This window comes from Podospora pseudocomata, chromosome 5 (assembly GCF_035222375.1).
Source record: "Podospora pseudocomata strain CBS 415.72m chromosome 5, whole genome shotgun sequence".
NCBI classification, from domain to species: Eukaryota; Fungi; Ascomycota; class Sordariomycetes; order Sordariales; family Podosporaceae; genus Podospora; species Podospora pseudocomata.
Window position 1 is genome coordinate 635,421 of NC_085889.1, and position 23,232 is coordinate 658,652.

The 23,232-nt window shown below is 51.9% G+C and overlaps 9 protein-coding genes across 9 annotated transcripts; 3 read left to right on the forward strand and 6 right to left on the reverse strand.

Annotated features, from left to right (window-relative positions):
• Positions 1-659: 659 nt before the first annotated feature.
• Positions 660-5,102, reverse strand: QC762_0075290 (uncharacterized protein). The gene is made up of 6 exons (XM_062883797.1): positions 4,428-5,102; positions 4,129-4,354; positions 3,632-3,998; positions 3,059-3,497; positions 1,872-2,991; positions 660-1,778 (listed from the first exon to the last, which is right to left on the reverse strand). The coding sequence occupies exons 1-6, from the start codon at positions 5,023-5,025 to the stop codon at positions 746-748; spliced, it is 3,783 nt and encodes a 1,260-aa protein (XP_062741621.1). The 5' UTR covers positions 5,026-5,102; the 3' UTR covers positions 660-745.
• A 1,889-nt stretch (positions 5,103-6,991) lies between these two features.
• QC762_0075300 (uncharacterized protein) lies at positions 6,992-7,084 on the reverse strand (the record flags this gene model as incomplete). The annotated part of the gene is made up of 1 exon (XM_062883798.1): positions 6,992-7,084. The coding sequence occupies one exon, from the start codon at positions 7,082-7,084 to the stop codon at positions 6,992-6,994; it is 93 nt and encodes a 30-aa protein (XP_062741622.1).
• A 551-nt stretch (positions 7,085-7,635) lies between these two features.
• On the forward strand, positions 7,636-8,571 carry QC762_0075310 (uncharacterized protein; the record flags this gene model as incomplete). The annotated part of the gene is made up of 1 exon (XM_062883799.1): positions 7,636-8,571. The coding sequence occupies one exon, from the start codon at positions 7,636-7,638 to the stop codon at positions 8,569-8,571; it is 936 nt and encodes a 311-aa protein (XP_062741623.1).
• Positions 7,791-8,151, reverse strand: QC762_0075320 (uncharacterized protein; the record flags this gene model as incomplete). The annotated part of the gene is made up of 2 exons (XM_062883800.1): positions 7,791-7,892; positions 8,053-8,151. 2 exons carry the CDS (start codon positions 8,149-8,151, stop codon positions 7,791-7,793), a joined length of 201 nt encoding a protein of 66 aa, XP_062741624.1.
• Positions 8,572-8,721: 150 nt separating the features above from the next.
• On the reverse strand, positions 8,722-11,398 carry QC762_501400 (uncharacterized protein; the record flags this gene model as incomplete). The annotated part of the gene is made up of 4 exons (XM_062890564.1): positions 10,646-11,398; positions 9,895-10,577; positions 9,611-9,838; positions 8,722-9,550 (listed from the first exon to the last, which is right to left on the reverse strand). Exons 1-4 carry the CDS (start codon positions 10,994-10,996, stop codon positions 8,722-8,724), a joined length of 2,091 nt encoding a protein of 696 aa, XP_062741625.1. The 5' UTR covers positions 10,997-11,398.
• A 712-nt stretch (positions 11,399-12,110) lies between these two features.
• QC762_501395 (uncharacterized protein) lies at positions 12,111-13,161 on the reverse strand (the record flags this gene model as incomplete). The annotated part of the gene is made up of 2 exons (XM_062890563.1): positions 12,111-12,678; positions 12,737-13,161. 2 exons carry the CDS (start codon positions 13,159-13,161, stop codon positions 12,222-12,224), a joined length of 882 nt encoding a protein of 293 aa, XP_062741626.1. The 3' UTR covers positions 12,111-12,221.
• A 485-nt stretch (positions 13,162-13,646) lies between these two features.
• QC762_501390 (uncharacterized protein) lies at positions 13,647-14,861 on the reverse strand (the record flags this gene model as incomplete). Its single annotated transcript, XM_062890562.1, has 1 exon — positions 13,647-14,861. One exon carries the CDS (start codon positions 14,859-14,861, stop codon positions 13,647-13,649), a length of 1,215 nt encoding a protein of 404 aa, XP_062741627.1.
• A 1,494-nt stretch (positions 14,862-16,355) lies between these two features.
• Positions 16,356-18,266, forward strand: QC762_501380 (uncharacterized protein). The gene is made up of 5 exons (XM_062890561.1): positions 16,356-17,201; positions 17,255-17,280; positions 17,329-17,417; positions 17,478-17,544; positions 17,601-18,266. Exons 1-5 carry the CDS (start codon positions 16,500-16,502, stop codon positions 18,046-18,048), a joined length of 1,332 nt encoding a protein of 443 aa, XP_062741628.1. The 5' UTR covers positions 16,356-16,499; the 3' UTR covers positions 18,049-18,266.
• Positions 18,267-18,340: 74 nt separating this feature from the next.
• Positions 18,341-20,309, forward strand: QC762_501370 (uncharacterized protein). The gene is made up of 3 exons (XM_062890560.1): positions 18,341-19,238; positions 19,293-19,698; positions 19,759-20,309. The coding sequence occupies exons 1-3, from the start codon at positions 18,771-18,773 to the stop codon at positions 19,893-19,895; spliced, it is 1,011 nt and encodes a 336-aa protein (XP_062741629.1). The 5' UTR covers positions 18,341-18,770; the 3' UTR covers positions 19,896-20,309.
• Positions 20,310-23,232: the final 2,923 nt, after the last annotated feature.

Consider the following 23,232-nt stretch of genomic DNA (forward strand, 5'->3'; position numbering starts at 1 on the left):
CATATGATCAACACTCATGGCGTCATACCGTCCTAGTTCCTTGGCATCAGCTGCCGCTCTCTTGGGCTTAGTTACTGCAGTCAAATCATCATGGGAGCTGTCTCATATGATAAAGAAGAAATACGAGCAGCGTGTGCTGAAGGATCATGCCAATGAAATTAACACCAGACTTCGTAGGGCTTTACGAGATGGCAGAATATCTCACCAAAGGTACAACTTCTGGAAGAAAAAAGTCTTAGTTGCGGTCTAGGCACAGGACCGTAGGTTAACATGCCCAAAACATGGAGTCCAAATCCGTCTGCTTACCATAGTATCTATGTGCCGCCCTGCTTGACATAAAGTCTTACTTATGCTGGGATTGAGTTGGATAGCATAAAGCCTTTGGTAAATGCAGAATAGCCTTAGTTAGGTTGAATATATGTATCGCTTTTGTGTCTGGCTCGATCTCTCAAAATCTTTTACATGCTCCCCCGGTAACAGAAGTTAACCCCTTCTTTAGTTTTTAAAAGGTTCCTTTTAATTAAAAGGACTTCCCGAATAATTATTAACCGACCTTGTTCTAAGCACTATACCTTTTACTTTAAAAAAAATCCTATTTTTCCCCATTTTTATTTTCGAATTAGCTCTCAGAAATCTCCTTTTCTTTATCAAGATCCTACACCTGGCTTCTGCTGATACACAAGCTTGGTCTCCATGGTTCAGTACCCCCCTGGATATTCTCCCTTCTACCAGTAACCCCCCCTAACTATTCCAGTTCTTGAGCCCCGACAACAATATTAACAGGTTCAAGGCTAGCCTGATAAGGAGGTGGAGGCGTGATTGCCGTCGGAGACTCCAAGCTTGGTCCCAGATCCTTCTCCAAATTCTTCTCGGCAGACTTTTGACATTCATCCATCGAGAGCGTTGGATACGGGTCGATATATGCCTTGCCATGGTCAAGAAGCGACTTGACTGTCATTGGAAAGCCACTGATTGTCGCGACATATTTCTCGCCAAAATCAACGTCAATCCTCACAATGTCGTCGTTGTCCCTCTCTGATTCATGAAAATACACGACTAGCTTGAGAGGGGCGGTGGCGGTGGCGGCGGTGGCGGGTTCACACTTGATCTTTCGCCCGGCAACGTCGAACCCCTTCGTCATTTTCATCAGCTGACCAAACCCAATCTCGTCGGGCCCAATCCTGCAGCAGATCCAACCGTAGAAGTGTGCCAAGCCATTCTTCATTTCGATTCTCTCCATCTCAAAGAAAAACATGCTTGCTCGGAGCCGGACGGCGATGCAAGCAAGTTTGTCCACCGGAATATTTCCCGAAAGAGGAGCAAAGTCGTATGTGTTTGCTTCACCTTTGGGGCCGTTATGAAAGGGGAAGTTCCAAGCTTCCTCTTCCATGCTGGGAACACTGTTCTTGTCGTCAAGGGCTGGTGCAACCGAGCCCTCGAACTCCACATTCAGTCTCTCAGCTCTGTTTTTGATTCTCGGTTCAGTACGAAAGTCTTTCCAGACATTCTCGGCGTCCATGGTGCTCAACAGAGTCTGGAGAAGCTCTCGGAGCCAGGGGTGTTTCGTCTGGGTGGTGTGATGTTTTTGTGACGTGTCTGCACAACCGGAGCCAACAGAGAGCAAAAGGTCAAACCCAACTGCTGTCCCCCAGATAGACTGGGGCTCTGCCTGGGCATGGCAGAGCGGGTTATTTGCCCTCAGTCCACCGTCCCAGCATTCCTGACCGTTGTGGTCGGCCGATCTGAAATACATCGGTGCCGCGGATGTACAGCGAGCACTAAAACGTAGTCATCACACCGCATGTTAGTATTCGGAAATTCTGGAGGGGATTGGTATGAAGGATAAAGCAGATCAGGAGGTGTGTACATACGCAAGCCAAAGGGGTAGTTTGGAGTCAAGATATGTATCTTTGCCTCCACTGTTGTAGTTGGCAATAAGCCTGAGCTCTTTGTTCACAACCGTGGTGACAGCAACTCGGCATGAGTGGCGTAATCCGAAGAAAGGTTCCGTCGCGCTCGGTCCCAGTGCGTTCTCAAGCGCCTGTACAAGATTCTGAGTATGGTACATGGAGCTTCGGAACATCCTGGCCACCATTCCAACCCCCCTGTTGGTAGTAAATGTCTTGGACTTGAATCCTTCAGAAGTGAAAATGCGAAAGCTTTTTAAGCAGTCATGGACCATTCTGCCTTGCACACCGAGACCAATGGCTATGATGCCACCAGCACTGGTGCCAACCATAAAATCGAACAGGCGGCCCAGTGGTATATCAAGTCCCACGAGCCTCTCAAGACGATAAAGTATGCTGAGCTCGACAATAGCCCGGACGCCACCACCATCGAGCGATAAGGCCCGTACCCCAGCAAGATTGGGTTTAGTGTGAGCTTTGTAAGGCCATCCCTCATCCTTTGCACCACAGACAACACAGCCATTGTGAGTGGACAATCCTGGATAGCGAGCATCTCTTGGTGTGTCGTCGAAATCCTCTACGCATTTCTCGCAGATGACATGATTGCAGGGAAGTCGATACTCGGGTCGCCCAAAGAAACACCCATAGCAGACGCTGAACTCGGACATGAAGTCATCTTGAGGTACTGGCCCCGTCTCACTGTGAGGGAAGGCACCTAGGTTTCGAAGGTCTTCAAGATTTTTCCGGTGTGCCGCGGCAGCAAGATATCGCCATGCTTGTCGTCCAGGGGGAGATTTCGCATTTATTCTTGACATGAGGTCATTGATGGCCGTCTCCACAGCGCCCAGAAAGGCTTCAGCGTTGAATTTGGCATCAGTGACAAACAGGCCAGGTTGAAGCAATCTGCCGGTGATGTCCTGGTGCCCCTGAGCATGGCCCATCTTCGTATTGACACATCGTCTCCCGCAAAAGTCGGCAAAGGCACATTGACTGTTCGCATCCAGGTACTGAGATACTGCTCTTTCACAAAGAGCGCGGATATCACTGTTGAAGACCCCATCTGGGACGAGAGGTGCTGCCGAATCTGGAGATTTCCATTAGCAAACCACCAAAATGCAAAATCCTCCAAAAAAACAAGAAAAGTGCCATACCGCTGGTATCCTCGTGAAGTGCGTGTCGTAGCAAACTCGACCCCAATGTCTGCGCCGTCGTCACAAAAGCACTAGTTGTCATGCCCTCAAGGCAACGGCCCAGGATTTCCGAGAAGTGTTCCTCTGCTGAAGTAGGCACAGTGATTCGTCTCCGACACTTTCTGAAATCGAATGGCTCGTTGTGTTTGTTGGAAGTTAGGTGACGGAAAGCGAATTCGACTATGACCGAGAGTTGTCTTGTATCAAACCGAGCCCAAGAATCAGCCCTAGCTAATTGTACGCGCAACGCATCGGCACGGATACGGTGGCCGAGCTTCATTGTCTGCTTGACCACGTTCGAGGTGGAACCCAGGGTAAGATATCCTTGGAGCGGAACGTAATGCACGTAGACTGTCGAATAGCTCCGGCGGAAAAGATCCTTCATATTTTTGGTGCCGTGCTAGACGCAAGTAGTCAAATTATTAGCTCATGCATGAGTTTTCTTGCCATAGCAGGCGGAACTACTCGGAATATGAAAAGTGAAGAGGAAAGATGGGTCGAGGGGTTGGGGGATGGACGAGAAGGGACACTGACGAAGTTGGCAAAGTTCTTGATCTTTTCGTTTGCGCTAATCTCCTCTTCGATGGTTTTGAAAAAGGCATCGGTCACAGCCTCAGGACTTCCATGGATCCACTCCTCGTCTTCAATTGTTGGTCCATTCAGGACGATGATCAAAGCAGGAAGCGCATGCTGATTGATGGTGCTTTCAGCCCCAGCCATGGACCATTCTAGTAGGCGCAGTGCTGAGTCTGCCCAGGCCTTGGGGTTTCTCGTGACGTAGCAGACCACATCGCTGAAGATGTAAAGAAAACGAGGATACAGTGTCTGAACGGCTGTCCTACGGTCCATATACCTGCCATCATCCATCGTTGCAAGCTTGTATGGTTTTGCGTGCTTCGTCCTATTGCGCGTAGAAGACCAATAACACTTCGTTAGCTCATCTGACTATCAAGAACACACCACCCACCTGCTCGACTTGTAGGTGTACATCATTGAGTTAGTAGAACTTCAAATGATAGGTAGGTACGTACCATTCTTTTTGGTGCAGTGCAGACACCGGCTCCGTACCCATCAACCCCTCACAATCTGCATAAAATGCAGGTGACTCGGACCCAAATGAGACTGGATCAAGATAAAGATTGACTTCTCCAGTGGTCGAAAAGATGGCTGAAGTCCCACTATCTGCTCCGGGAACTGGTGCCTGTACCGCGGCACCGTTATCCTTCGGCTTTTTGGAGTGATAGATGAGGGAACGTACTATGCGAGAGAGAACGTTCGTTAGTGGGGACGAGATGCTTCCTGAAGAGTGCCAGATGTGAAATAGACGTACCAAGTGTTGACTTTCCGGCTCCAGTTTCACCCACAAAGGAGACAATACTTGGAAACTGGCGTCTAGGACTGCCCGGCTGACCCAAAGAACTCTCGATCAAGTCACGCAACCTCGCAGTCTCAAAGATTGTAGGAGCATGGTTGCCTCTCGACGTCTTCTCAGCAGACAGGCCAAACCACTTGGCGTCTTCGTCGGCGATGAAGTGTTGGCTGTCAGCTCCCTGTCCGGGGGATTTGCCCTTGATCCAATTCCAGGCGGTTTCGGCATCACGATCTTTCCTTTGGTGCGTAGGATTGCGCTTCAGATGGCTCTTAGTAAAGCAGGGATCGCAGAATCTTGCACCACAGGAGCAGATGATGTCGCCCTCCCTTTCCTCGCACTTCTCACACGTGTTGTCCTCCATGCTGTCTTCTTGAACATGAAAGTTGGACTTCGGTTCCAGATCACCCGGCGAGGACTTGTTTTCCGCTGAAGATGCTGTGCTGTCGTGGACTTTCTGCAGATACCGGGACATCATGACAGTCAAAGCTGCGGTTTTGAAGTTGACGGGTGGGTCGACCTGGTGCGGAGACCGGGCCCTCGTTCGGGTGCTGTCCATGTGCTGTATGCTTGGTTTGATAGGTGCCTGTGGAAACGCACCTCTACTCGGCTCCTAACGTGAAGAAAGCATGCAAGAGTTCCCACCTAAATAGTAACACACTCTGTGCATGGTATTGAGAAATGCAAGGAGAAACCAATGGGGTGCAATGAGCCAGCAGATAACACATGCGTGGGAAGACCAAGTGGCTCGGTGTCATCAAGTTGTGCATAAGCCTCAGTCCCCACTTTAACAAGCACTGGAAAGCCGATGCCCAACGTACATGGTCTCTGAAGTTGCCCAACGAAAGAAAGACCGAGGGTTGTCGGAGAGAATCATATGTCTCTACCACAACAATCCACGATTAGTGATGATGTAGCCAGGCCGGAAACACACTTCACTCGCCTCGAGGCAGTGACTGACTTCACCCTGGTTGGGTTCATGACAACGCCATTGCCCTGCCCCGGCACGAAACATTTTTGACGCGCGAAAACGCAAGCATCGAACCCATATTGTTAAAGTGTCCAGTCGGGCAGCTTTGTAGTACAAGCCCGCTTTCTCTGATTGGTTGACTCGCAGTCATCTGAGACGCTCCTGTGTGGAGATGGAGTCGAGAATTTCGTTAGGCTACATGCCACTCCTGATGTCAGGCGACTTTGCATTTCACTTTGCATTATCTGGCCAGCTCTCAAACAACACTGCTGTTTTGGTGTTGCATGTTTCCCCACAGAAGCTAACAGAAATATCGCAGTTGTCTTAATGCCGCCCAACTGTGACCATGCGCCCAACCAATCACCACCAACTTGCAAGTAGGGCGGTTGATCAGATCGGAGAATTCTCTAGCCATGGAGATGGAAAATTTCTCCAGAAACATGTTGTTCAAAGTTGCCGCTGTTCAATGTTGCTGTTGGCAATGGCACTGCAAGGAGAAGAACTTTGACATACCGATGATAGTCGGACAGTGGTGTGGTTTGGAGCTCTCCCCAGTGTGGCAGCCAAATTGGGCTGCGACGCCAGAGTTGAGTAATGCAAGTTGATCAGGCGTTCTTGAATGGACTTTGCCTCGACCTACAGCTGCATGGGCAAGTCCGGCCTCTAACTGATGCCGCTCGTCATTTTGTGTGCCTGCGGTAGTGTTCTTGTGGGAAGCCGCGCCAGGGGGCGCAAGAAACCGATCAGGCTGCTGCAGCAAAACTTCGTCATGGAACTTGGCGAACCTAGGGTATGTTGACATGGCTAATAGCGGCATTGGGAACGTGGGAAGCGTTAGCTATCAGTTGAGCATCATCGTCAATTGCCTGGCCAAAAGCGGCCACAAGGTTCCAGTTGTTGCCGTTCATTGTTTGTTTGTTGCTATTCAGAAGTTGCGCTTCTTATTTACTGATGAATGCCAAGAGTTTGGTTGATTGAGTGCCAGGGAAAGTAGGGAAGCTGCCGCACAGTCGTTTGCTAGATCAACAAAGCTGAGTTGAATAAAATCAACGTCGCAATATATAGAATTGTCGCATTCACTCTTGTGGGAGTTGAGAAGGGGGAAGAAAGCGGACTGAGGCAACTGAGCAGGCCGAAGTAAAGATGAGGTATTTGGGTTAGGTAGGGACTGATTATGGGATTCATTTCGGCGCATTATCACATTTGGTGAGAGCAAGCAGCTGACAGCACGGAGAAATGGTATCAACGAGCCGTAAGGTCTCATTAGATGGGAGCTCTTTGACTTCAGGTTAAGTTACGTACCCGAGATCCTTTGCAAATTCAACTAATCCTGGTCCAAGCCCAAGGTCATACCTTGAACGTGTTCCTGGGGTGAAATTCCTGTAAATGCTAAGCATCGTTCAGCGGTATCTAATCTCTCAGATCCTGTACACTTTCATCACTCCAGATCAAACACAAAATCCCCCATCCCCCCCCCAAAAAAAAACAAAACCAGCACGAACCCCCATAAATCTCTCCCTCACCTCCCAATGCGCCATGTGACTGACTCGACTCCTCAAACTTTGATCCTCTTCACCTTGTCCCCCGGGATATACCTCACCCACGGCTCAACCGACAAATCCGTCACCTCGTCATATTTCCCGTTCATCACCAGCGTCTCAACCTCAATTACCCTCCCCCCCCCCGCAGCTCGAGTGTTAGGTTGCGCTATTTCAAATACGAATTATCTGTTGCGTTGGCCCAATGCCACTTGTTGTTGCAGGAGGCTTTTATGGTGGTCAGCAGCACCCAACGCCGGAAACGGCAGTTGATCAAGCCACTAGACGGCGTCCACCCATGCCCCGTTGCTGTTTAAATGGGTACCTACCTACCTTTAAGCACCCATGCGACAAGAATAAATATGACTTTACAAAAGCTGTACTTATTACAACTCAAGCTTTATCGTTATACCATCTATACTTTTGAATCGCCAAGGTATCCTCGAGGTTTTATCGAGTCAATCTGCACTCGAGTACACCTCGATTCATCTCACCCGGAGATGTCTATTTATCTCCGACAGCTCGGACCACAGCGTATGCGTGTATGAGCATAGAGGGGAAACCACTCATCATTTTCATTCCCTTTCCTCCCCATTTTCACCCTTTCATCCATCATCACCACACCCCTCAAAAACCCACCCCCTCCCCCCTAGTCCTCATCATGGGCGGCGCACCCCCCTCCCCCCTCGAATCCTCCCTCCGAAAACTCCTCACCCCCGAATTATTCTCCCGCCTCGTCACCAACCGCCTCCCCTACCCCCCCCAATCCCCCATCAACTTCTCCCACTTCGCCAACACCATATTCCTCACCGACCCTTACTCCCCCTTAGTCTCCCCCCAGGCCTGGCCCGCCCTCCTCGCCCTATCCCAGCAACCCCTCTCCTCCATCCCCGACCTAGCAACCTTCCTCCCACCCCCCTCCTCCCCTTCCTATCCCACCCAAACCCTCGGCCTCCTCCTCCTCCTCGACCACATCCCCCGCCTTCTATTCCGCGGCATCGACCAGCGCTACACCTACTCCTTCTTCTCCCACCTCTCCCAATCCCTCGCCTTGTCCTGGCACTCCCTCCCCTCTCACCTCCGCCCCGACTCCTACGCCCGCTGGAAGCACGAGCAGAACGTCGCCCTGGACTACTGGATCGCTGTCCGGTTCTGGTTCGCTACACCGTTCGTCCATTCCGAAAAGCCGGAACTGCAGGAAATCGCCATAACCCTCACAGAAGAAACCCGCGCGACAGTGGAGAAGGAAACCGGGTCGGCTGACCCTTACCGCCAGGAACGCGACGAGATACTAGCCGACTCGTACGCTTTTCCCAGGGTCTACAACGCCGGACCGCCGCGGGGGGATCAGGTGACGAGAGAGAGCTTCACGTGGTGGATGGGCATGTTGTTCGACGTCCACAAGCCGATCGTCGACCGGTTTGGGAGGTACCCCTATCTCAATGGGATAACCGGGCGGGACGCAAACGACGGAGAAGAAAAGTGGTTGGAGGAGATCAACCACTTTGCCGAGGCGGACGAGGAGAGCGTTAGGCGGGTGAGGGAAGATGTCAAGGCCGGACGGTGGTCACCGTTGGGGACTGACACGCCTCGCTGAGATAAGACAACAAAACAAAATCGGTAGTAATAGTGGTGTTGTTGATCAGTCATTACAAAGCTAAAACAGGTATCACTGCAACAACCTCCTTTTTCCAATCCCTACCCTCCTCCATATTTCCCAACACTACGACATGACCAAAGGGTATTATCACCAGGCCTCCCACTTCTGTCCCCCAACAGCAATCAACCGATTAAACAACTCATCCCTCAGCGGAATAGCCGTAATCTTGTACACCTCCCCCCTACTCGTCCTCAGCTCCAACCCATCGCTCACCTCCCTCTCCAAACTCCACCCCACCACCAACTTCGCCTTCCACCCATATCCGCCAAGCTTCTTCAACTCGACAATCTCCGACACGGGCACGCTCCACATGGCATGTAAATCCTCCTTCTCCTCCCCATCCGGCCCAATCTTTTCCTTTGTCTTCTTCGTTCCAAACGCCACGACCGGAATTGTAGCTGCCGTCGACAAATAAACATTGCCCTTCTTGCCGTCGTATCTCGCCTCGAACTCTACCGGTCCACTGATGGGCACCTTTTCGGCAGGGGGAACAACTCCCAGTCTGTCCTTGGCGTGATGGCTGATGCCCATCTTGCCCCTGATAGTATCAGCGCCCACGGCAGTCTTGACAGCAGTCTTTGCAGTGCCCCTGAAAAAGTTGAGGAACTTGTTGCTCTTCTTGTTTTGCTCCTTGTCCTGACCCTTGACCATGACACTGTGCCCGCCTTGGTTGCCGCCCTTGTCGTGCTTGATGCTGGGATCGTAGTGAATCGCTTCCTGGAGTTCACCCGCGCTTGCGTTCATGGGAGCATCAGCACCGACAGCGGAAAGGTCATTGGAGGTAAGCTGGGCAGGTTTGTCGGGAGGTACTTCGTTGATACGGGGTGGTGGTGGGAGGGGTGCATGGTTCGCCTCCCCAATACGGAGGAGAGTGATGGTGAGCTGAGCATTGGTGGGAACGCCTTTGAGGAGAGTACTACAAGGTAAGATAGTCAGTGTACTGAGCCTTTCAAGGATGACAGAAATCAAGACATACTTTCGCAACTCCAGCAACTTCTTCCAGTCGGGGATAGTTCTGTTGAGCCAGTCCAGACCACGAGAGATGATAGGGTCACCGAAGAACCCGAACCCAATGCCAAAGGTGACACCCTTGACAAACATGTACGAAGTGACGACGAACGACAAGGCGAGGAGAGGCAGGATGAGCGCGACAAATCTCAGACGGTGAACATCGGTGGGAAACGGCGGCGTAGGAGACAACGCGCTACAGCACTCTGTTAGCATCAGTCCCCTCTTAACTTCACCAGCAACGAAACTCACTTTGCAAACCTCTCCCAGGTATCCACAAAATCCCCCAGCGCATGCATAATGGGCTGAAGCTTCGACCACATAGCTGTCTGCATCGGCACCTCCGTCTTGTCCCTCTTGGTCCCCGGCTTCGACCCAATAGCTTTGTGCATCTCGGTCGTGGACTGCTCTGCCGACTCCTGATCCCCCTGAGCATGTTGCCCGACAGCGCCGCTCACCGCCACCGTCGCGATCCCGCTCACAAAATTGCTAGCTTCCTGCTCGACCGCCTCACCCTTGTGGTTCTCTGGCGCGCCCGTAGCGCTGTCGTGGCTACCTAGCACACCAGCCTTGGGTTTCTGTATCCCGCCTGTTTTGCTGTCGACAAGCGACACTGGCGCAGGGGGGAAGAGATACTCTCTCGTCCACGGCACCGCGATCAGCGCCACGAGAACACTAATCAGCAGCGGTGTGAGGAAGTCGAACAACCACGCAAGGAAATAAGCACTGCAAAACGCTGCTGTGCGCCGGGTTTCCTTCCAGGAACGGAGACGAGCAATGTGCTTAACTGCCGCTAGCATCCCTACGCCAACCGTCATATAGAGGCGCTCAAAGTTGCCGCGCATCTTGTCTGGCGAGAACTCTTCCTGTTCCGCAATGTTGAGATCGAGACCGCCGGGCGGGGGGTAGGGGGTGGCTTTGGTGTGGAAGATTTGCTGTCAGAGCGGTTGCGTTAGCTTGAGACCTGACATATGCGCAGAGACCATTTCTGACGTCGACATACCTTGTTGAACCGGCGCACGAGCATCCAGAGCTCTTCGTTGTCCATACCACCTACCAGAGGGGCTGGAATCTCTTGCTTGGGCTCGTTCCATCCTAGGTCGCGAACCTCTTCGTCGTGGTCGAGTTGGGCGATGCCTTGGGGGTGTTCGGTGGTGCCCTCGGTGGCCAAGGCGTGCGAGAGAGTTTGTTGGTTTCCCAGTTTGTCACTGGGCTCGGGCTTGTGAGGGCCTTCGACAGAGGTGGTAGGGTTGACGGCGGGGATGGGTAAGAAGTCGACGATTTCAGATCCTAGGCTGTTTTCATTTTCGTCCTTGGACGGCACATCCGGTGCCGTTGGCTGGGATGAAGCCATGACCGTGTAGGTTAAGGTCTGTCCAGTCTAGGTAGGGGGCTGCAAAAGGGTAGTTAGTATGATAAGGTAGGATGGTGGCCGGGCATGGGGCCAAGTGGACGACGAAAAGAGCTTTATTCTACGTAAGTTGAGAGCAGGCAAGTGGTGGATGGGGGGTCATAGACGTTGTCGCCAGTGGTTTTATTGATGCTCCTGGTGCTGGGCTGAAAGACGGCAATGACATCAATGGCTGCCAATCAGCGGGCGGATAAAGATGGAGTCGGTGACGCAGTGTGCCAGAGCCATGGTTCGAACCTGCTGGGGGAGTGTCGTTTGGGTGCCATTCCGTTTTGAGTGACGGCCCAATCTCAGATTCGAGGATCTCTTGGTCTTGCCAAACACGAACAGGATCATCGATTTTTTTGTGGAATGGGATGCTCCGGAATCAATGACGTTCTGTGGAACCCGGATGTGGTTGCGGGAGGCAGTTGCACGCCAGCTGGCAGGACTTACACAGGTCTTGGCATGATACCACCAACACCAAGCCACATCAGTTACGCTTCATCAAGGAGATTGGAAGATCACTACATCCTCAACGGAACAATATTTTATAGCACAAAGTCATTTGTCCCCTCTTAAACCCTCATCACTACATGTCGAGGAATCATCTTGCGATGATGGTGGTTTTCCTTCCGCCGTGAAGCTGGGTGGCCGGTCCCTATTCCAATTCATCTGCCGGGATTGTTGAAGACTGGGGTAGAATGGTTGTTTGTTACGTTCGGCATTCAGTGGGAAGTTGGGAAATTGTGGTGTCGAAAACCCCATGACTTGTTGGATGGAGAAATTCTGGGGAGGGCGGGGCGAGGCCGATGGTCGTGGCGGGGGGTGTCAGAGGTCTCCATGGGATTTCCGAGGACTCGGGGGACTGTAAAGGAGGTTCGTCGAGTCCAGGTGGCTTCCGGGGTGGCACATTTTCACAGGGTGTTTTTCCATAGGTCACGTGTGCATAGAGACTTTCCATCCATGTTGCACCGACCTTCCGCAGACTTGGCCGACAATATTACCCTCGTTTGTTGATCAAGTCGTAGCGGCCCTCATGGACACGAGAACCAACGACCTCCATATTCACAAATATCTGCTTTATGAGCTCCTCAAGGTTCATCCAGCTCTTGCAAGCATCGTACGGGAATGAAACTTTCTTCCTACTGCATCCTTGAACGAAATAGGTACGTCTGTCGTCAAGTCTTCAGATTCCTTTGGGAATGCTTTTGCCTTGCAGTTTGGACCCAAATGCGGATTCTGCGTGGCAGATCAGAAAGTCGGCATTCTTTCTCCGCTCGGCTTGACTAGATTCCCAATCCTTCTTCTCTACTGCTAGCTTCTCCAGGACTGCAAGCCGCTCCAACAATGCATGGTCGGGGCCACCGGTGCTGCTCAGCGTTTTGGGTTTCTCGAGTGAAGAAGCAGGAGATTTGGCAGCCTCAAGCTTGCCTCCAAGTTCAGTCTTCAGCTGCGAGGGCTTGGCTGAAGTTTTTGGGGACTCTTTGACAGTCTGGTGATCCGAACGCGTCGAACCCAGCTCTTCCCCTATGAGGTCGACGACTTCCAAATCCACACATGTAGATCCTGAGGTATATCCATCATTTTGATCGAGGGTCGGAGCGTGCGATAGGGTGGATGGAGGGAGAATAGAGCGATGTCCACTGCACAACAGTTAGCCAATTATCCAAAATAATTCTGTCCAGGTATCGATATCCATACAGATTCGCTGCGGAGAGCAGAAGATTCAGCGCAGCGAGACAGTTATGCAACTTCTCGCGTAGCTCTCTCAGTTCGTCTTTCCCGTACAACTCCCACCCAATTCTGCACTCGCTATCTCGAATAGTTGCCGGCCCGTTACTGGACAAACTCTTTTTCAGGGATTCGGTTCGTTTAAGGAATTTCGAGATCGTGTCCAGTGACGATGAGATGAGAAATGACGCCGAGTTGATTGTGTCTCGGGGCAGAAAAACCTGGTTTTGGCTGAGTTGGCTCACAGTGATGAAGGCCTGTTGGGTCAGGACAAGTTCCTTCATTGCAGCTTCATATTCGGAGGCAGCGTCTGCTGAAGTCTTCACGAGGATGTACAGTTTCTGGGCCATCCCGGCGCCAGCGACAAAGTCAACCACGGAGCAACCAGATGACATCTTGTACCATGGGGCGTAAGAAGGATAGTAAAACTTGATATTGTTGTAGTAATCCGAGCTTGAAAAGGCAGCAAAAGGTTAGGCAGACTGGTTGGAAGTATGTTTGACACCTGACAGTGATGAGTAGGTAAATATGAACTCCTGGGGAGGCTGGATGGGTTGTTTTGCTTTATTGAATGAGATGGTATCTGATGGTCAAGGATAATGTTACACAGCCACGAGCGCCTCGTTGCAGACACTGCGTGTTCTCATGTCGAGGCCCGGCCAGTGGTGAAGGCACTGTGGCGGAGCTTGCATTCCGCCTCGTTCATGTTGTTGGTGGCAGGCATAACCAAAGCACAAGAATTGCTGACCTATCATTTGAGGTGTAGACGTGGAACTCGGTCTTGTAAAGAAGTGCGAGGTTGCCAACAGCTGCTCGCCAGACTTCAGGGCGTAACAGCGCAATCTCCCAGATTCTCCGTCGGCAAGTCAAAAACGCCCACTCAAGCAACAACAGCCATATGCGCCTCCAATCCACCAGGACTATCGATCCGAACCTTCACCCCCGGTGCGACAAAGAAAATAGACCCTTCCTCCAGTCTAAACGTCTTGCCGTCCGCCAGCATTGTTCCGTTGCCGTGTGTGATAATCATAACACCCGGCCCTCGGTGCGCCTCAATGTCTTCTCCCTCTCCCTGGAACAGGCTGAGCCTGAGCATGTCGAACTCGCTCATGGGTGGCTTGTAGATCTTGACCTTTCCTTGGTCCTGCGACGGTAGGATGACGCTGTCTTTTGATCTCGTGCTTGGCTTGAATGTGAGCGTGTCGGCAAACATGTCGATATTGTTGCGATCCGCCGGAGGACAGAAGCCAGCGTTGAGGACATTGTTGCTGCGAGCCATGCACTCGACAATATCACCACTCAAGTAGGCGTGGATGCCGTCTGCCGGAATGTAAATCGCGTCACCCGCGTCCAACACGAGGAAGTTCATGCAGAGTAACGCAACCAGAGATCCGTTATCAGTAGCGCCATACTGGTCTTGGAGACGAGGCAGCAAATCGAGGATGTATGTCTGCTTGCCAAGCTCTTCCTTGGATGCCTTGGCCAAGGCTTCCTCAACGGACTTGACGGTCTTCTCATCGGCCTGGAGAAGGGACCGGGTGACTTCACGGAGGGTTAACTCCGACCAGTCTTCGATGCCAGCAGGGACAAATTGGCGCAGGACCCCGAGGCGCTTGAAAAGTAACTGAACCTCCTCCAGCGGCTTCCACCCAGCAAAAACCTCGAACTTGGAAAGCGCCACTGCAATCTCGGGCTTGTGGTTCGGATCGGTGAAGTTCTCTGGATCTTTTTTGTGAAGCTTGGCGGCGAGCTCCTTGTTGGGGTGAATCTGAAGAGGTAAGGCTTTGGCGATGGAGAGAATTTTGGGCAGAAAAGGCAGCTGTCCACCTAGCTCCTCGATAACCTTCTTGCCGAGGAGTTCGTCCTTGTGCTTCTGGAGTACATCTTGGAGAAGCTCGCCTGTTTCCAGCACTCGAGCAGGAAAGTCTGGATAATCCCCGAACCAGAGCTCAGAGTAGAATTCGTCGTTCTTAATTTCAAAATTGGGGTCGGTCTTCTTGTGGAGCTGGACGGCAAGTGATTTCTCGCCCTGCTTGCCCCAGGGGTAGTTGTTGCAGCTTCCAACGAGCTGGAACACGCGGTCGGTTCGTGTCATGGTGGACAGGTAGATGGGGATGATCTGGGTGTTGTTGTATGCAGTTGGGATGATTGTGGCCTACGAGATTGCTCGAGATCGGATGAACTGCAGCTGCAGCTGTTTTATGTGGAAATGTCAGGAATCTATGCTGTCACCGTAGTGCTCTAGAGTGATGTCGTCACTATCTTGGGTTTTTGTGGGGCCGTTGCGGAAGCCGCTGGCTCGGCACGGCATGGCGTTCTGGTGGGGCCGTGGGACCAAGTGGTCTTCGGAGAGACGGGAGACAGGCAGGAGACCGCCGGCAACTTCTCCCCACAATCATCTGTAGCCGCCCAGTCAACTGACCCATATTCGACCACAGTATCTACCTGACCTACCTCAACCTCTGACCTCTTTTTTTGGTTTCCGATCAACATCACCGTGGACAACTCTACGTTTGCAGCCACCAAGAACTTCAATGCTGCTCTTCAACAACTTCGTCAAATCGACACCGGGTGGCTCTGGATTGGGCGTCCTATACATCGACATGGCGGATCATCCGGAAAGACTACGTCAGGTGACATATATGCACACTATCTGCAGTCTTGCCAACCGAGTTTATCTTTGGTCGGGACGTGGAACTATGTCTACTGATGCTGTCATGGATCACTTTGCAACGCACGCACCGCAAGCTATATTGCTCAGATCTGAACTCAGTCAGCTATACATTCCTAATCATCGGAATGAAGAGCTGAGGAGAGAGGTTGAAGAATATCTCACGTTCAGAGAATTGGCCACAAGCTCAGCAGAAACGCTTAGCTGCCCGGACTCTAAGCTGGGCGCGTTTTGGTATGACTTCATTGGGGACTACATAAACTTAAAGGGGGCTATGGACAGGGGCCTACCATACATCTTGTCAAGGGAGTACTGGCACCGAATATGGATCATTCAGGAGGTGGGCAAGGACCACCTCCCGATTATCATGGTCGGTGAACCGCATTACATGGCCACAGGCCCGAGAGATATTCTCTGCGGTGTATTGGGGCTTGCACGTCAGATTCTAGGGAAACGCAGTTTGGATATACAGGCGGACTACCATCGGTCGGTTGCTGACGTGTTAACGACTTTGACACGGATCCTGCTTCATATGCAGTCTTCACGCATCACCTTCCATGCGTGACAGAAGGATCGTTTTAGACACGTAAATCGAAGGCTATTCAAGACCAGAAAAAAATTTTGGGGCTTGGACGCGACGGTCTTCTGAAGGGTGATATTGTGGCGATATTCTGGGGCGGTAGAACTCCCATCATTCTTCGCAGGCGTGACAGCGTTGGTGAGGGCTACTATTCTCGGGGAGATGCATACATCGATGGATTGATGTATGGCAAGTTTCTCGATACTAATCCGTCAGAGAAAACATTTCGCATCTACTGATCAAACCTGGTTACAACGTCTCGGGTAAATCATCCGGTACCAATCGCGCTTCCATCGGGAAGACACCTGGCTGTTCCAATGAGACTACACAACTGCGGTCGGCTAAATGCACACTCTACCGTGGGCGACAGCAACAATGCAAGCTGTCAACATGTCGACTTCTAGTATCGGGTCTTCGATTCATGACAGAAAGTTACAAGCACCATTTTACAACGTGAGCCTCCACCAGCATTCACTTTCACGATGGCTTGCCTTGCCCTGACAACTTTCCTCACGTCCGCTCTCACCCTCTCCCACTTTACCACAGGTACAAGAGCCACATCAGAACTGCCAGATGACGATGAGCTATGCGGCCGCGGTCTCCCAACCACCCCCTTCAACCGCACTGTCCTGACCACCATCGGACCCTACTCCTACGACCCAGCAGCCTGGAGCCCCTGGACACATAGGCCCTACTGCCTCGAGGCTAACGAAGAGCCATGGTGTGTCTACACCAACGCTGCCTCTCCAAAAGGCCACGGCATCAGCATCATCACCACCCCTGAGATTGCCGGAACTACCTTGAACATTCTCGAGCACCCCTTTGACCAGAAATTCTTCGCCCCCGAGAAGATCTACCTGCCAAGACCATACAAGGTTGTTGACATTCCTGGCAAAGGAAAGGGAGTGATTGCCACGCAAAAGATTGAGAAGGGGAAGGCTATTCTGGTGGATCATGCGTCGCTTGTTGCAGCGGTCGAGTATCCTGCTGATGTGATGAGGGAGGAAGTGCAGGACTTGTTGGAGACGGCGGTGCACCGGTTGGGGAAGCCAGAAAAGGTGCTGGGACTGTCGAAGAAGGGGAGGGGTGACGAGGCAACCGAGATTGAGGATTTGTTGTTGACGAACAGCTTTACGGTGTCGATTCAGGGGAAGGAGTTTATGGCTTTGTTTGCGGATCTGTCGGTGAGTTTGATGGTTTTGGAAGGATGGTGCCTCGAGATGCTAACATTGAACAGAGGTTTAACCACGATTGCAAGCCAAAGTGAGTGTGGAAGGGAGCCATAACTGGACCACCACTGACATATTGCAGTGCTTTCATCTACTTCTCCGAGACAACCCTGGCCATGACCGTCTGGGCCTCAAGAGACATTGAACCTGGGGAGGAAATCTCCATTACATGTAAGCCGCACCACCGTACCCTTGATTACCTCAATACACACTAACGTACCTATCTCACAGATTCCACCGCCGGTCTTCTGTCCAAAGAAAGACAACAAGCCCTCGAAAATATCTGGGGTTTCAAATGGTCAGCCCCCTCCTTTCCCCCTCCATCCTCACAACTCAGCTGCTAACCTATCCCAGCTCATGCGCCCTCTGCACCTCGCCCCCCGAAGTTCTCAAAAAGTCTGATAACAACCGCGCCCAAATCCGCTCCTACCAAGCCTCCATCCCCCAACTCGCCCAAGAAGAAAAATTTGAAGAAGCGCTCCAGCAAGCGGAGCACATGTTCCAGCTCGTCGAGGAGGAGGGTCTCACCGATCAGATGTCTGACATGTATGAGTATCCAGCCAGGATGTACTACCACGTTGGCAACCTGGACAAGGCGTTGGAGTATACTCTTAAAGTGAAGAGGGAGATTGATGGGTTTGGGGTGCCGGGGAAGTTTGGGCAGGAGAAGCTGCAGGCGATGGAGGGGATCATCAGGCGGTTGGAGATGGAGATCAAGATCAAGAGGGAGAGAGAAGAGCAGTTTGGGAAACAGGCGAAGTTGAGGGGGAAGGCGAGGAGGGTTGTGATGGGGATGCCTTGATACCTCAGTGTAGGTTCATCTTGGTGGTAATGCCTTTTTTGGTTCTGCTCATATCTTTCCATACCTTACATGACGATCTGGTTTTGATACCGTTCTTGACTCGCAGTCGTATCCAAAAAGAGGCAATGGCATTCATGCTGAAAGATTGCAACTTACCATTTTAGCGACCCTATAAGTCGATGTTAAATGGTCGTATATATGCTGTGTCACCATGGTAATTATTGCTGTATCATCCTAGATATGGACCGTCTGCATCCCGACAACCCACAATGGTGCGTGGGTTTGTCGCCATCACCAACTTCCCCGCGATCAAGTCTCAAGACTGATTTTCACAACAGTACAACAGTATCCATGAGTAAACTTTAGTGTTAATTCCTTTTCCGACTTGACCCAAGTTCTAACATCAAAGTAGCATTCTCGCAACGCTGATCCGATCGGAGGACATATTTCCACCACTCAGGGGCGATTTCAGGGGTGGCCTTGGCGCGATCTCTTGGCCAAGACGGATAAAATCACCACCACCATGTCTTGAAGGAGGTCTCACGCTGCAAGCCATCGTGTTTTTCTAAGCAGGGTTCCCCGCTGGGATGGTAACCCATTGAGCTTATTCACCGTCATGTCACGTCATGACAACACTGGCCCTTTACTATAAGAGCTTAAGCAATCACCGCAATTTACACAGGGCTGGTCGCTCACGACTAGTTTGAGACATCACCCACACAATGCGGTTCAACCTTCTCTTACTGTTTGCTCCCTTATCACGGGCTCTCCCCCTCCTCCCCACCTCCCTCTTCGGCCTCGCCTCCTGGGACGTGGAAGGCTTCGCGAGAGATAACCCCCTCGGCCCTACCACCGGCGGCAAAGGCGGTCCCACTGTCACCGTGTCCACCGTCGCAGACTTCAAAGCAGCAGTCACCGGTGATGAACCAAAGATTGTCCTCGTCAGTGGAGAACTAAACTTCCCTTCGAGGCCCAAAATCGGGTCCAACAAGTCAGTGATCGGGGTGGGCAAAACAGCGCAGATAACCGGGTCAGGGTTGGATATCGTCAACGCGACGAATGTGATTATCCAGAATCTGAAGATTAGTTTTATTCTGGATAACGACTGCATCACGATAAGAAACTCGACGAGGGTGTGGGTGGACCACAACGAGTTTACGAGCGATATCTCCAAGGGGCCAGATGAATACGTGGGTGGTTTTCCTGTTCCCTTTCCCTGAGCCCAACTTGCTGATGCTCCGTAGGACGGCCAGGTTGACATCATCCGCGGCTCCGACTGGATCACCGTCTCGTGGAACTACTTCCACGACCACTGGAAGTCCTCCCTCGTCGGCAACGACGCTAACTTCCGTGACATTGACTTTGGCCACCTGCACATCACCTACCACCACAACCACTGGCGCAACGAGGGGACTCGCGGTCCGGCCGGACGGTTTGGTCATCAGCACGTCTACAACAACTTGTATGAGGACTTTTTGTACCAGGCTATCCACTCGAGGTCGGATAACCAGGTGCTGGTGGAGGGGAATGTCTTTAGGGGTAAGACGAGGGAGGCGTTGAGTACGTATGGGTTGGTGATCCCGGAGGATTCGCCAAACACGTGTGTTTGTGGGGATGAGGAGCTGGATGGGTTTGCGAATTTAGGGGCCAGTAAGTGTTTCCGTCTTGTTGTGGGGTGGGAATATGGTTGCTGACAGGAGTTGTGTTTAGGAAACGACTGGGGCGGGGCAACGGTCAACATCACGCAGGTGGGAGACTTTGTGAAGGCGCCGTACAAGTACAAGTTGACGCCGCTGCTGTTGGTGTCTCCGTTGGTGAAGTTTGGCGCGGGAGTAGGGAAGATCTGAGTGAAGTCGCAGTAATATCAAGTCATTTGAGGATACAATGGGGAAGAAAAGCTGATATTTTGCCTCGCCTGTGCTTGGCCGCCACTTCAGCCCGATGTAACCACCTCCCGGCAGGAGACAAACGGAATACCAAGCATGTTGTGATTTGTTCATGGGGATCATTCATGGTCATGAAAATTCAAAACATGCAGCCTCCCACCTATGAGGAGCTGGGGTTGTTGTTGTTGATGAAAAGCATGAAGAGCAAGGCAATGAATAGCAAGTTGGACCCGAGTTCTCGGCCTTTACATGAGTTAACATTTGCCTGTAATCGAGACGAGGCGGTAGGAAAACAGAGAGAATACAAGCCTGGCATGACTGCTCATCTGCAGTGTCGAAGGACATTTGCCAATCAAGCCAGCCGGCAGGGTGAGGCCTACAGCGTGCCCCACCACAACAAACAGATGAGAAGACGTGACTGGCTCTCTCCTCCCAACCAACGCCAGACTTGATTGCGGGTGGTCGCATCGCCTTATATTACCCCCAACTGACAGACCAACTGCTCAAGATCAAAGAGTCGACAATTTTCTCTGAAACCTGTTTCCTTTGCTCCTCTTGTCTACCTGCAGAGATCATTGTTCCGGTAAGTCCTGTCACCAATACGTCCTGTCACCAATACCCCACTGTCTCAGACACCCAGCCAACCACCAGCTTCTTCATACAGTCACCTCCCTCCACATCTCTTCCATCTCCACGACCTTCCAGATACACATAGAATTATAGATACGACAATTACCATGCTATCCTCCTCCTCCGAATCGACATCAAGAAAGCCGCTTGACAGTAGTTGGAGGAACAGACGAGACATGTCTGAAGGGTCCAGTTGGCGAGGTGGGAATACTGCTAGTAGAGGGAGCTGGCGAGGAGGCAGAGCCCAATACCGACGCGGGGGCTGGGTAGGAGGAAGCTCTGGAGCTGCCACAAGTTGGAGAGGGGGGCGGTCCAATAGGCATGGCGAACCGTCACATTCTCGCCGTGTCTGCGAGTTTTTCCAACGCGGCCGGTGCGCATATGGGGAGAGCTGCAAGTTTGAGCACTTTTCTAGGACACCAACAGATGGGGTGACCACTGCCCTTTCCTTCAGCAGCCTAGCTCCAAGCCAGTTGGAGAGTACGGCCCGAGACCACTACTTGACCTTCAAGCGACAGGTCAAACGAACGTCAGGGAACTTTGTGGAAACTTGGGCACTTGCCGCTTCGGTACTCGATGGTCCTCTTCGTGAACGACATCAAGCAATTGCCCGTGATCTTGTGGATGATGATCTCGGCGGACCAGGCTTCATCTTGCACACGAATGTGCTAGGACTTGGCATTCAGGTCCCAGGATAAAGTACCCGTAGCCTGACACCCCACTGTGGCTGTCCCAAGGGTTTCCCGTCATTCATTTCATCAGGCACAGCAATGGCTACGCGCTACACACTCTCCCCAGAAGTCACGCATCAAATCTGTGAGTTTCTGCATGAAGAGCATAGGCCCAGCTTGGTTTCCTTTGCACTGGTCAGCAAACAATGCCACGCAATTGCCAGTGCTTGTCTCTTTCGAAGGCTCACGTTCAACATCGCCACACCAACGCGTCTGCAGCAACATACAGCAAAATGCACCGAAGTTCTTCAACGTAACCACGCTTTTCAGCACGTCCGTTACCTTGTTCTTGTGGGCTTTCATGATGAGGGATTTGACATGCATGAGGGGCATAACCCTCAATTCCCGGCTGGAACAGACAGAAACGACGACATGTTCGATTTCCATCGGTGGAATGCCGGGCCCGCTCCTTCTTTACAGTGGGGGGTCAACAACACGAGGCTTCATGGAATCCCCGATTATTCCAAGTTGGACTGGCGTCGTGTGAGCATAAACAACACACGCGCATCGGCAGCATACGATATGGACAAGGCATGGGACCCTATGGCCAAGTTATTCGGCCGGCTATCTGGCTTGCGAGAGGTCATGTACCAGTGTCCGGCTCAGTTTTCACCTTGTCTGCTCCATGCTCTTCACGATAAGATGCCGTAGATCATACCGCGACTTCACCTGCGCACATCTGAGTTACGCATGCTGCGCGCGCTGAACGACACCACTACCGCCGAAACCGACCTCGACCCCCATGAGCTAACTTTGATCACTTCACCTTGTGTTCACAGCGTATGGGTTCTGGATGTTAGCAACCGGGGAAGAAAGGCTGCCATGGAGCCCAAGAAACAGGATGTCTTCTGCCGAGTGATGGGGAACAAAGTACTGGTACCGAACCTGGACGAGACTAGCCTTGTCGGGCATCAGGCTTTTCTTCCAGGTAACGCTTCTCATAACATTGTTGTGACGATACTGAAGAAAGCAGCCAAGGAAAAGAGTCGTCTTCATTTGAAGAAGCTCTTTCTGAACTGTGCATACCTCAACGACATCATGGCAATGGGAAACGCCCTGGATCTGAGTTTGCTCCGGGTTCTTCACCTTACAAAGATGCACCGCGCGTACGCTCTTGATGCTCTTGGAGCCAGAAGCTTTCCCCTGCTGCAAGACCTCTCCATTGAGTGCACATTCAGTTCCGTGGTTTTGTGGGAGGCATACGACAAGGTCAAGCAGTTTGTAAGAGGATTCCGAAATCTCGAGAGCCTCACAGTGCGCGGATGGGATTGGTCCATGGCTTCCTTTTCGGACTGGTGTGGAGATATAACCCCTTTTGAGACAGTCTGGAGTCTTTGGTTGGAAGGCGAAAGGGAGAGCGAGATCGCAAGCTCAATCCAGTCTGATCTGGAGATCAGATGTCTTGGCTATATCTACCCTGGCGTTGAGATGTTGTCTCTGCCAATCCGTCGCTCAAAAGGGGACGCGAACAAGGTGCTTTTGTACGAAGCCATAGCCAAGGGCTTTCCAAAGCTCAAGCGGCTGGCGCTGACCCTCGAGGCGCTCGTGGCCCATGTCGACACACCACCGCAACCTCCGCCTCCGTCTGCGCTTGGTCCAACCCCTGCACTTGCTCCAACTCATCTGACGACAATATCAGGATTTGGACTCGGTATAAATGCACCCGTTCCTGATCGCTGGTTGGACCAACTTCAGAATGTGACCTCGTTGCTGCCATCCCCCAGTAGGTACACCCATCTCCCATTCACCGATCAGCCCGCCCCTGGCCTCCACCCCCTTCTTAACGGCGAGGTCCTCGACCTCTTTGTCAACTTGGCCCTCGACGCCAAGCTAGCCCGTCAGATCTTTTATATGATCTCTTCCAGCTCTCACAACTCTTCCAGACTGGAAACGATGATGGTCCGCACCAAGGCTTTGGTGAGGCGCCGGTCGGTTCC